The sequence below is a fragment of the Pundamilia nyererei genome, unplaced genomic scaffold (assembly GCF_000239375.1).
Source record: "Pundamilia nyererei isolate P.nyererei 1_Seehausen unplaced genomic scaffold, PunNye1.0 scaffold00278, whole genome shotgun sequence".
Classification (NCBI taxonomy): Eukaryota; Metazoa; Chordata; class Actinopteri; order Cichliformes; family Cichlidae; genus Pundamilia; species Pundamilia nyererei.
The window spans coordinates 659,332-670,740 of NW_005187679.1; the positions used below are offsets into that span (position 1 = coordinate 659,332).

General features: G+C 45.5%; 2 protein-coding genes across 6 annotated transcripts in view; one reads left to right on the forward strand and one right to left on the reverse strand.

The window, feature by feature from the left end:
* Positions 1-12: 12 nt before the first annotated feature.
* On the forward strand, positions 13-1,769 carry cdc26 (cell division cycle 26 homolog). 3 transcript variants are annotated; one of them, XM_005750569.1, is made up of 3 exons: positions 13-78; positions 1,291-1,389; positions 1,523-1,769. In XM_005750569.1, exons 2-3 carry the CDS (start codon positions 1,309-1,311, stop codon positions 1,733-1,735), a joined length of 294 nt encoding a protein of 97 aa, XP_005750626.1. In that variant the 5' UTR covers positions 13-78; positions 1,291-1,308; the 3' UTR covers positions 1,736-1,769. The 3 variants fall into 3 exon arrangements, with proteins under 3 accessions (XP_005750626.1, XP_005750628.1, XP_005750627.1); XM_005750571.1 differs by lacking the exon at positions 13-78 and adding an exon at positions 87-274; XM_005750570.1 differs by lacking the exon at positions 13-78 and adding an exon at positions 281-398.
* Positions 1,770-3,787: 2,018 nt separating this feature from the next.
* Positions 3,788-11,409, reverse strand: part of fer (fer (fps/fes related) tyrosine kinase) — a 10,001-nt gene continuing 2,379 nt past the window's right edge. The window contains exons 3-20 of one of the 3 annotated variants that reach the window (XM_005750573.1): positions 10,712-10,843; positions 10,461-10,634; positions 10,098-10,197; positions 9,825-10,008; positions 9,581-9,718; positions 9,387-9,506; positions 9,007-9,129; positions 8,716-8,917; positions 8,469-8,567; positions 7,091-7,294; positions 6,843-6,965; positions 6,697-6,753; positions 6,498-6,616; positions 4,976-5,070; positions 4,778-4,901; positions 4,469-4,623; positions 4,211-4,333; positions 3,788-4,129 (exon numbers count right to left, since the gene is read on the reverse strand). In XM_005750573.1, the coding sequence (XP_005750630.1) occupies positions 3,993-4,129; positions 4,211-4,333; positions 4,469-4,623; positions 4,778-4,901; positions 4,976-5,070; positions 6,498-6,616; positions 6,697-6,753; positions 6,843-6,965; positions 7,091-7,294; positions 8,469-8,567; positions 8,716-8,917; positions 9,007-9,129; positions 9,387-9,506; positions 9,581-9,718; positions 9,825-10,008; positions 10,098-10,197; positions 10,461-10,634; positions 10,712-10,843 (2,409 nt within the window). In that variant the 3' untranslated portion in view covers positions 3,788-3,992. Of the gene's footprint in view, positions 4,130-4,210; positions 4,334-4,468; positions 4,624-4,777; positions 4,902-4,975; positions 5,071-5,201; positions 5,453-6,497; positions 6,617-6,696; positions 6,754-6,842; positions 6,966-7,090; positions 7,298-8,468; positions 8,568-8,715; positions 8,918-9,006; positions 9,130-9,386; positions 9,507-9,580; positions 9,719-9,824; positions 10,009-10,097; positions 10,198-10,460; positions 10,635-10,711; positions 10,844-11,409 lie in introns of those variants that run through there. The other 2 variants (XM_005750572.1, XR_001290594.1) reach the window with 2 other exon arrangements.

Consider the following 11,409-nt stretch of genomic DNA (forward strand, 5'->3'; position numbering starts at 1 on the left):
CTTCCGGTGGACGCAGCAGCTGCAGAAAATAAACAGAGAGAGAAACTGCGGGAAAGAGCATTACAACTCCTCTATCAGGTACCTGCACACCTGTTCACACTGAGGGTATCCGCAAGGACTGTCCGTTACCGGTCACTGTAACGTCACTGCGACTTTACTTTAGCGCAGCTTAGCTTAATTTAGTTTAGCTTAGCTTAGCTTCTGTGAAACCCATCTGCGTGCGCACAGTGCGCATGAGTGGCGACTTAAGGAGCGGCAAGGTTAGGGGTCAGAGGTGAGACTGTTATAGATATTTCAGCAGCCACTCAGATGAGACCATTAAATGTGTCTGTATAACCTCCAGAGCATCCTTTAGAAAAGCAAGCGAGCTAATCATGCTGCTGGTTCCTGTCTGAGCGGTAGGTGTAGTTTATTTAGTTTCTATTGCTTTAGAAGCAGTTGGACGCCCTGAGCTCCGCCCTGAGGCCCTTACCCCGGGAATCTCTCGGTTACCCTGACGTCAGTAATCAGGAGACTTCGGGAGTCAGTGTTGCTGTGGTGATAAGTTACCTGGACTCCTGCTGTGGCTTGATATCAATACGTTCACCATCAGGATCAAACAGTGTGATCAGTGATTCTGATCACAAATATCAGGAAACATTTTTTAGATCTGGTCGATCCTAATTATTGATCTGATGGAAACGATAACTGAAGCTGATTGCTGTTATTGATCAGATTTCAGAATTAATTAAAGCTCCTGTGTCTGAGCTAATGATCTATTGAGTCGGTGTTGTTGAAAGGTTGAAAAGCCAAATGGCTGCTCTCTGGGACTCTAAGTTTAACCTTCATCACTTGACTTTTTTTCCTTCCTCTGAAAACTTTTGAAGTCATCCTGCTCGATGTAGGCATCATCATGACAACAGGAGTTGTAGTTTTATTTTTAAATTACAGCCAGATGTTACAGCCTCATGATATTCACAGTAGAAACACAACAGCTTGTTTCTTTTTGTGCCACCATCAACCTCAAAGCCCGTAAGGATAAGCTAAGATAACCCTTTATTAGTCCCACACGTTGGAATTTTTTTGGTCACGAAAGCATCTGGAAATAGGAAGGGTTCTGATTGGCTACACTGACTTCAATAGAACCGTGAGATGTTTTATTTTGAAAATGTCCAGGAAATGTGTGCAGTAAATCATATTCAGCAGGTTTATAGAACATTGAACTTGGAGGTGAATCATTTTCACCATTCAGTAAGCATGTCAAAAAGCAAATCTGATCACTCAATCCATGTATTGATCGTCTGCTTTCAGCCTGGACTCTAAGTGAAAATGTTGAGGAGGAAACCGACTCGTCTGGAGCTTAAGATCGACGACACTGAGGAGTTCGAGAGCATCAAGAAGGAGCTTGAGGTCTACTCACTTTTGTACCAATCAATCAATCAATCAGTAATAGTAAATGAGAATGAATAACAATCAGTAACATCTGACACTTTAAAGGAAGTAAACTTCAAACAGGACATTATCAGGTTTTCTTTTTCTTTAGGCCAGAAAACGTCAGCGAGAGGAGGCAGAGTCGGGAGGTGGAGTGGGTGGGGGATCTGTAATTGGTGTTGATGTAATTGGGGGTGGAGCCTCTGCCTCAGCATCGTCCTCCACAGCTGCATCAAGGGCAGAGCTTATCAATGAGCGAATCGGCTACAAGCCCCACCCTAAACCGGCGACCCTGCCGACCTTATTTGGAAGTTTACAGTTTTAATGATGAATAAAGTTTGAGCAGAAAAATCTTTGGAGTTTGGAGTATCGTTTTATTTTAAATGAGCAAACATAAAGAATCTCAGAGTGAGATTCTTTATGTTTGCCCCCCCAGCATCATGTGACCTGGTCAGTCAGATGGTCTCCAGTAGGAGGACCAGAGATGGAGTTCCTCGGCTTTCCTGCTTCACTTTATTGACACAACAGCGTCTGACAGCTGTTGCACATTCATACCAAGCTTTTCTTCACACACACACACACACAACTGTGTTGTATTCAGTCTGCATTCTTCATATTTTATTTTACCATTTTATATTTAAAATGTCTACTTTTTATCCACGACTGTGATTGTCCAGAGACTGCCTGTTGTGTGTTAATTCCAGTTGATAAAACTATCAAGTGGAATTAAAACTATTATTTTACCGCTCTGTGCACTAAATCACCTAATTAACTGAAGAATCTGCTGCATTTAGCTCATCTTCTTAAGAAGCGCTGCATTCTGTTTTTTGTCCTTTAGACATTTTTATCACCATTTGATAAGATTTCCACGTGACCAATACAGGTGCTGTGTTGTTGTACGGCAGTGAGATGCCAAACTATGTTTATGGGAAGAAAAAATTTACTCATGTGTATTCATGGTGACAGGAGGCCATCTCTGGTGCGGTTTGACAGTTTACATTTTTGGCTCAATTATGATCTAGTATACAATCCACTAAACATAATTTTTTTAAAGTCTGTAAAAATTTTGATACCAAAATGCTAAATAAGGTCCCGTTTCCACTTTTAACTCAGACGAGAACTGAGCAGTTGCTTTTTTCAAACGTATTAACATTATTTTATTTGCACATGTGTTTTCTCCACTTATACTTCCTCAAATTCTGCATTTGCATCATCTTTTTTTTATAATTAACTAATTTAAATAAATACACTTCTCTCATTCAGTTAGCGCTTTATCCTAGTTATGTAAACAAGAACCATTCACCACTGATTTGATGTCCAGAACGAACCTAGTTCAGACCCTCTCCACCTTCTTCATCCAGGTTACCTGCAATGTCTTTAAAATCCAGCAGATGTTGTTCTTGAGCAACACATCACCACAGTTATGACTATCGGGCATCACCTAGAGCTCAGTTCGTTATAGCCAAGTTACTCCTTAACTCACCTGCTTAAAGTCTGCATAGAGGCATGGCCTCTTTGGCTGATAGGTGAAAAGCAACTCAGTGGTGTAGCTGTAAATGCTGAACTACACCTCTGGACTGCATTTGTGCTGTTCCAGCATTTTGAATGGGCATCAAACACTGGCTTATTTTCATACAGTTTATTTTCATAATAAAGGTACAACAATAATATTTTAAAAAGACGATTAGTGTCGGAACTCAGAAAAACTTGTATTTACAGTAACAGTCAGTAGGTGGAGCTCTCAGCTCTGATGTCCAAGAAGTGATGCTTACCAAACACTACTCACAGTTCTTTTAGTCTGAACACATAGCAACCTGAAAATATACAAAGTGCTGGTGATAAAAATCCAAGCTGTTTGGTCAAAGAAACTTTCTGGGGGAAAAAAAAAAAAAAAAAGCTTGTGGACGTGGTCTGTGTGATGAAACTGTGCATCATGTGCTATTAACCAATCAGCAGTGATGTGCAGAGAAACCCCGCCCCCTAAAAAAAAAGGACGTAAACATTTTTATTTTTTAGTGTTTTTAGTTTTTGTTGGAACGCATTTTTGTTTTGTTCAAGTTAGTGTCTTCAATTAAGTTTAAACTGATATCAATGACATGTGGGCTCAGTTACCGCACGCGGTTTCTGTCTTTTAGATCTTTCAGATTTTAAGATTTTCCCAACTAAAAGCTTCTTCAGATTAATGGCAGAAATAAAAAAAATAAATTAAATAAAACAGTTTTAGTGTTCAGAGCTGATGGTCAAAGGGAAGGATGTGTGGCCGTTATAACAGAAGGGGGCTTCACATCGTTTCAACTAAAAAATAGAAATATCTGAGTTTAAAAAAGAAAAAAAAAGAAAAAAAGCTTGCACAAACATTTTAGCAGCTTCTGTTTGTTTGTAGTGTTGTTATTGATTCAGTGTTTGTTTACTCTGTTTGTTTATCATTTAGTGTAGATCAATCGATCAATTACTCATTCAGTTTCTTGACTCGAGGCTGGCGTCCTTCCTGTAATGCAGTGTTTCATGTTCTGATCTCGGAGTCTGCGATTGGCGATCTTACACTTTAAGGGAGTGTCCTCAGACTGGCCTCATCAACCTCATCACTTCTTCTTAATAGCGGCAAGGTCCCGCTGCAGCTCGGAGAACTTGGGCCGGTCCTCGGGGCTGTACTGCCAGCAGCGCTGCATCACTTTGTACACATCGTCAGGGCAACGTTGAGGGCAAGCCATCCTGTAACCTAGCAACCAGGAACACATGGTCACCACTTGATGATATCACTGATTTTGTGATGCAGCTGACTGATTATCTGAGTGTTTACCTTTCTCCACCTGTTCTCGAGCCTGCTGATTGGTCATCCCCGGGTAAGGACATACCCCCAGACTGAAGGTTTCCCACAGGAGGATACCGTAACTCCACACATCGCTCTCTGAGCTGTAACGACCTGCAGCGCCCAATCACAGCGCAGCACACAGTCAGCAGCCACTCTCTGCTCTGTTTTTATTAACTTCTGTCACAGACTCAACAGCTTCTTTAAAAATCAACAGGCATCTCAGGTACAGGTGTGTGTGTGTGTTACCATAGTTGAGCGCCTCAGGTGCAGTCCATTTTATGGGGATCTGTTTGAGTCCAGAAGAAGAATAAATGCCGTCATCCTCCTGACGACTCATCCCAAAGTCACTGATCTTCAGCACGCTGTTATCCCCGACAAGACAGTTCCTCGCTGCCAGGTCCCTGAGATACACACAGACACACACATACACACACGCATACACGATGGTTAAACTCAGAAAATACTTAAACTTTGAACTCACTCCGAGTTTGATGGCAAGAACAAGTCTCTGCAAAGTTTTGACGGGTTTTATAACCCCGCCGTAACCGTGGTTACCTATGGATGCAGTTTTTGCTCTCCAGGTACGCCATCCCGGCCGCAGCATCAACTGCAAAGCGAAGCAGCTGTTTGGTCTTCAGCTCATCCTTCTTCTTTCTCAGGAATGACAGAAAGTCTCCACCTGGACTCATAAGACACACCTGTTAGAAACTGACCAATAACAATACAAGTTCACTCAATTTAAGCTTCACCCACCAGGAACGAGCTCCATGACAATGTAGATCGGCTGTCGCTGGGTACAAACGCCAATCAGCTTCACAATGTTCGGGTGGTCATACTGCTTCAGGATTCTGCAGCCAATCAGAGAGGAGCAGAGTGAGCGTTCAGCCAATCAGAGAGCAGAGTAAGTGTTAAGCCAACCAGAGAGGCCATTTTTTATATTTCTCACTCTGTTTAATTAATTTCTGAATGTGATCATCACCTCTTTCTTTGGTTAGAGGTAACTATCCCACGCTTCTCTTTCTGGAACAAACTCCTGGAGGAGGCGGGACTCTGGGCAGGTGTGGGATACTCACAGTGCCTCTGGTTCAGAGTTTTCCTGAGGCGGGTTGTCTCTGTAAGACTCGGGGTCACTGACTAAGGTCAGGTAACAGGTCAAAGTGCCCGATCCTCTCAGAGTCTTTGGGTGAAATCCAGAGAAACCTGTAGGTGTCACGGGGTCATCAGCCTGCTCTAAAAAAAAAAAGTGTTGGAGGTATGGAAGGTCATAAGCACCTCAATCCACCTCACTCTCCGAAGGCCAAAGGTCACTGATTGCATTGTATCAGCTGATCTAAGGCCACGTGTAATACGCTTGGCTGAAGATGAGCTGAGCGCTGAGGAGGATTAGAAGGCGGTGAAGCCTCAGCAGAGTCCTGGCAAACTTAAACAGAGAGTGAGGGGTGAATGCTAGGAGGAGCTCCTTTTTGATCCATGTCTTTAATGTCATGTAGAGTTCTGAGACAGAACCAGTGGAGCGGCAGAACTGCATGACAGATCCTTTCTTTAACACAAGGACCAAAGCTGTGATCAGGTATCACCCTGCTCAGCCTCCCTTATGGAGAAGAGGTGCGATGTAGTTTTGGCCTTTCTCTGACTGTCCCATCTACAGTTTGAGACAACCCTAATGACCATCACTTCGTGGACATCAGAGCTGAGAGCTCCACCTACTGACTGTTACTGTAAATACCAAATCCAGGAGGATCTGACTGGAGGAGCGCAAGTCGACCTTGGTGTGATGAGCCTTTTTCCGGGTTTTTAAACTCACATCTTTCTGTTCCTGAGGCTGATAGATGGGTTGAACTTTCTGAACTTGCTTTATAATCTTCTCTTCTTCTCTTCTGGCACCGTGGATAATGATTCAGGGTTCAGGTTTGGCTTCCAAAGTCAAAACCGTGCCCTTAACATTCAGCTCGGACTCAGCGGGTATAGAAGAGGGTTTCCCGTTTTCCACCTTCAGGGTTTCTACCTGAAGGCGGAAAACTCTGGACCTGTTGAGATGGGAGGAGACTATGCAGGGATTACTGCTCTGGGAATACCAACATTCCAGCAGGAAAGGGAGAAAAGGACGTCTGACATCGCCCGATTAGATGCTGACATAACAACCCAAGTTTGACAGGGAGTACACAGACAGACATTTGGGCTGTTTCCCGATATGTGGTGTAAAAACTGTTTGATTGATTTGCTACTGACTGATTTGTTGATGATGATGATGATGGTGCTTGCATGAAGGGCTCACCTGGCTTCAGACAGAAAGCGGATCTTCAGCTCTGGAAGCAAATCCTCTTTACACGTTTTCACGGCAACCGGTGTTTTGTCTCGCTGCAGAGTCCCTTTGTACACCTCGCCAAAGTTACCCTGTAATAAAGACAGCAACGAACCACGGGAAATGAAGGCGGTGAGTGAAAGATGAGTATAAGGACAGGTAGATGCCTCACCTTTCCCAGCAGGTCCCCCAGCACCACATCCTCATGGTTCAGGATCCACTTCTTGTCCTGCAGAGAAAAAACAGCCAGTGAGCACCAAATACCATCATGATAACTAACCTCAATGCACAACTGTATGTGGGTGTAGGAGGGGCTACCTTTACAACGGGGTTTTGCAGCACGACTCCAGACTTCTTGGTAATGACTTGCTTGGTGGTGAAGTGATGCTCAATGAGCTGAGGGATGGTGGTGAAGCCCGTCCCCTCAAAACGGTACTGATTCTACCAGAGAGGGTGAGAGACATTAGCTTAACATATGAGAGAGACACACACACACACCGGGTTACTGTGTGTGAATATATGTCGATATATTGGATGATGAAGTGTGTGTGTGTAATCGCACGTACATCAGCATACTGGATGATGAAGTGACGTCTCTGATCGTCAGAAAACACAGACAGGACATACTCGCCCGGTTTGCCATGGCTCTCCCTAACGAGGAAGTCTCCCTGTTGCCGTAGTAACTCCTGAGCCTCAATGCGGGGGATGGCGCCGTGGTACCACTCTTGCTCTGCTAGAGGGCGTTCCGATGTGGGGATCACATCAAAGAACTGCTGCAGAGATGCAGAAGAAGAAAAATCTCCAATATAATCTGATCCTTCCACCTCTGATTCAGACCGCCCCCTCCCCCCACCTCCTCCAGCTCTATTTGGGGGAAACCGGGGCGTTTCCAAACCAGATGAGACTAACGATCTCTTAGGTGTCCTGGATCTTCTCCCAGTTGGAGATTAAACACCTTAGTAAGGATCAGCACAGCATCCACATCCCTACAGCAACCGCTCCATCAGTCACTCTTCCACTCTGCTCTCTCTGAGATACCGAAACTCCTCCAACCAAGGACCCTAAGCCTCCAATACCTAGAGTGAGAACATGGCCTCACACATGGAGCTGCTCATTCTCATTCTCTGGAGAAGCTGAAAGTGACGTGAATCAGTTGACCCGTGATGCCAGAAATGCCAATGAGAAATTCAAAGAGGCGGTGCCAAAGCCAAGTCCCTGAAATCCACGAGCACTCCCTTTGTTACCCTGTCTCTATCCGTAAAAGTTTTGAACAGCATCAGTAACAAAGGGCAGCCCCAGTGAAGTGCAGCACCACCACCACCAAGCCCTCATTGAGGCCGTACAGGGGCTGAATGCACGCAACTACGAGCTAGAAGGCTCTTACTTCCAAAGCACCCTCTAGAGGACTGCCCAAGAGATGTAGCTGAATGAGTCCACAAAGCACAGGTAAGCAAGTTGGACAAACTCCTTCCACACCTCAGTTACAACTTTGGCTAATGCCAGAGTCACTCTCTGATTAGCTGCTTCCTGTCAGATCTATCTGGACTCCCACAGGCTAATCAAGACTCCTCCGTCCTCTGGAGGCTTCCTTCACCTCTGCTGTCCGGGAAAGGCAACATGACAAGTGCAGCTACATAAGCCTGTTGTCCATTAGTACCTACTCGGGTTGGCTCGCCACAGCTTGCCATGGTTTTCAGGCTTTTCATGTTCATACAAAATACATCACAGGATGCTCGGTCACATTGCTAATACTCCATTGTAATGGAATACAAGTCGAGGCAAGTCAAGCTGACTCGAGTAGGTGCTAATGGAAAAGGGGATACACAGTCTCAGGTTTTTCTGAAGCTCTCCCAGACCAGAGACCTGGTTTTATATGACTTGTGTCAACAGTGGGTTCAGTGATTCTGTTCAGATATAAACGGGTTCAGTGTTGAAAAGTCTTACCGAGGTAGAGGAGCCCAGCATTGCTTTGGGAGATCGAATCATCCCAGCCAGAGAGTGACGAAGAGTGTCGAACCGAGATCCACGGTCCTTCACTTTGTCCTACACACACACACACACACACACACACACACACACACTTAATCCAGAGCGCTACATTCAAATGTTAAATGTGGAAAAACGCTTGTGAAAAGGAATCTCTTCCTGTCAGTTCTAATCGATAAATGAAAACTAATAATTGAATATTTACAGTTGATCCGACAGAGCGAGTATCGTCCTCGTATGGCAGTGCCGGGGGTGGTGGTGCCGGGGGAGGGGAAGCAGCAGCATCTGCCATCTTGGCGTCGAGCAAGGCCTTCTGGGAGGCAAGGCTTGCCTCTGAGCTGCGCAGTGATTGGACAGCGTGCCGAAGCTCGAGGAGAGAGAGTTTCTGACTGAGCAGCAGGACGCAGCTGAGGGCGAGAGACACAGACAGTCAGAGACAGAGAGAGAGAGAGAGAGAGAGAAAGAGAAAGCTCTGACTCCACCTCCTCGCACTCACTCGCTCTTCTTCTCCGCACTTTGCTGACTCGTCTGGATTTTGTTGTCCAGGTCGTCAGCCAGCGCCTCCTTGCCCTGCAGATTCTGCTGAGTCAGCTGCAGCTCCTCTGTTGCCGACGACAACCTAAAGGCAATTAAAACAAGGGTTAGTAGCCACACCCACATACACACAAAGACAGTGGTGTAACTCCACTAAGTACACCACCCCCCATCACACCGAACCTAAAGCCAAACAGGCCAAAGCAGGCAGAGTGGTGCTCAGGACCCCAGGCAGAAATCACAGAGCTCTGCGCTCACCAAAATCAGATACTAACAGGTACTACAAGCTTTTAGTTTGGTGGGTTACGGCAAACACTGAAATGAAAGTTTGAAAAAACGCACTTGGCTCTCAAGCTTTCGGCTGTCAGCGTGTTCCACAAAATCTCATTGGCCGGCAGGTTGTCCATCTCCTCCGAAAGAGATGCGTCAAACTCCACAGTCGCCTCTGGCGTCTCCGGAGACCTAAGAGAGGTAGGCAGGTGGTTACCAGTGCAACCCGGACAAAGAGGTGTCCTGTCCAACAGGTGTGAGCTGACCTGTAGGCGTCGATGAAGTGCTGATACTCGGCAAGAGGATCGATCTGCTCAACTGCTGCCGCAATCTCCTGATGGACCTTCACGATCTCCTCAGAGAGAAGACTGCTGATCTCACAGTACTCCTCAAGAATACTTTTCCTGCACCAATACACACACAAAAAGTAGCTGACAGTACTCTTCCAGAATATTTTTACTGCAGTAATAGATAGGTATGAGATGGTATGACAGTGGTCATGTGACTCACAGGGCAAGTGTCATGTCTTCCTGCATCCTCTGCAGAGCGTCCAGCAGGGCGGGTGCGGCATGGCAGCGGTGTTCATCCTGCTGCGTCCGGGCGCTGCACACCGCGAGCACATACTGGTTGTGAAGGTTGTGGAGCTTTCCCATAGCCTTGTCATAACGGTCGCGGGCACGCTCCACCTCACGGCCTTTAATTGGAAGTGAGAGACGGTTAGGGAGGAGTCAAAAGGACAGTGTAACAAAGGACAGTGTAACAAAGAGGATTTCAGGGACTCACCTTTGGCTACAGCCTCTCTGTATTTCTCTTTGGTGTTGCTGGCATCACGGCTCAACTGACGATACGTCACCTTCAGTTTATCCAGGTCAGTCCTGGTTACCTAGCAACCATAACCATACCGAGAAGTAACGAATGAAATCTTAACCACATGCCTATAAATTTAAATGGTGGATGACATCATAATGATTTGTTTTTAATTAATTGAAATTATTTAAAAGCTGATGAAACCTAAGAGACGTGCTCAGGTGAGCTCACTCAGTCCAACATGCTTGTAAAAGCCCTGGGTGCTTATATTATGCACCAACAGGAAACTAACTTTTAGCTAAGGCTCTGACTCAGTCTGCTGCCCCTCCCCCTGCACACCTTGTGGATGTGGCTCTCCAGCTGCTGATGAAGACTTTGGTAGCTCTTCTTCACCTGCTGCTTGTCCCGGATCAGCGTGGCGAGACGGTGCAGTGGCCCCGAGTTCAAATCGTCGGCGTGACTTCTCATTATCCGACCCAACGCCTCCGTCTGACGAATCACCTGCGACCACGACTGGGACACAAACACACACACTTAGACTGGTCCACATGCTTTGCCCCTCCCATTAAACCAACAACTGAGCCACTCACCTTACTCACGGTGCTGACATAGTCGGCAGTTTCTTGTTTCTCCATCTGCTGCGTCATGCTGAGCAGCAGAGAGGCATACTCTTTATCACTTTTCACCCGCAGCGTCATGAAGCGCTTCACCGTCTCCAGCAGCTAGAAGGCAGGCAGCAAGAGTGAACCAGACAAGAAGTGACGAGTGGAGAGGAGGAGGCGCAGAATAATGACATCACACAAAAGACAGGTGTTTGACACAGAATGTAGATAAAAGATGGACCTGGCCACTGTGACACACTGATTTTTGGAGTCTCAACGTTAGCATTTTGGAAGGTGCTATGTTATTTATTTGATTAAGGAAGTGACCATATTTGTCCGAGAGGGCAGATTTACTTAATGCTGTGTAATATTAAATCAAAATCTTCAAATTTCACTCTCAAAACTGAAGATCACCCTTCTCAGCCCTGTTAGTACAGTAACCTCACAGCAGCCATATAAATTAACATAATTAAAAATGCTCCTAAAGGCTCCAACAAACTTTACTATACAAACTTTTAAAAAAGTGTTATATAAACGTTATATAAACATTTGCCCTCGTACGGGTGTATTAAACCAGGAAATTATCTATAGAGACTAGGGATAGGTATCGAAAACCGGTTCTTGTTGAGAACCGGTTCCCACTGTTTCAATTCCTTGGAATTGTTTGCCATTTTTGCAAACGATTC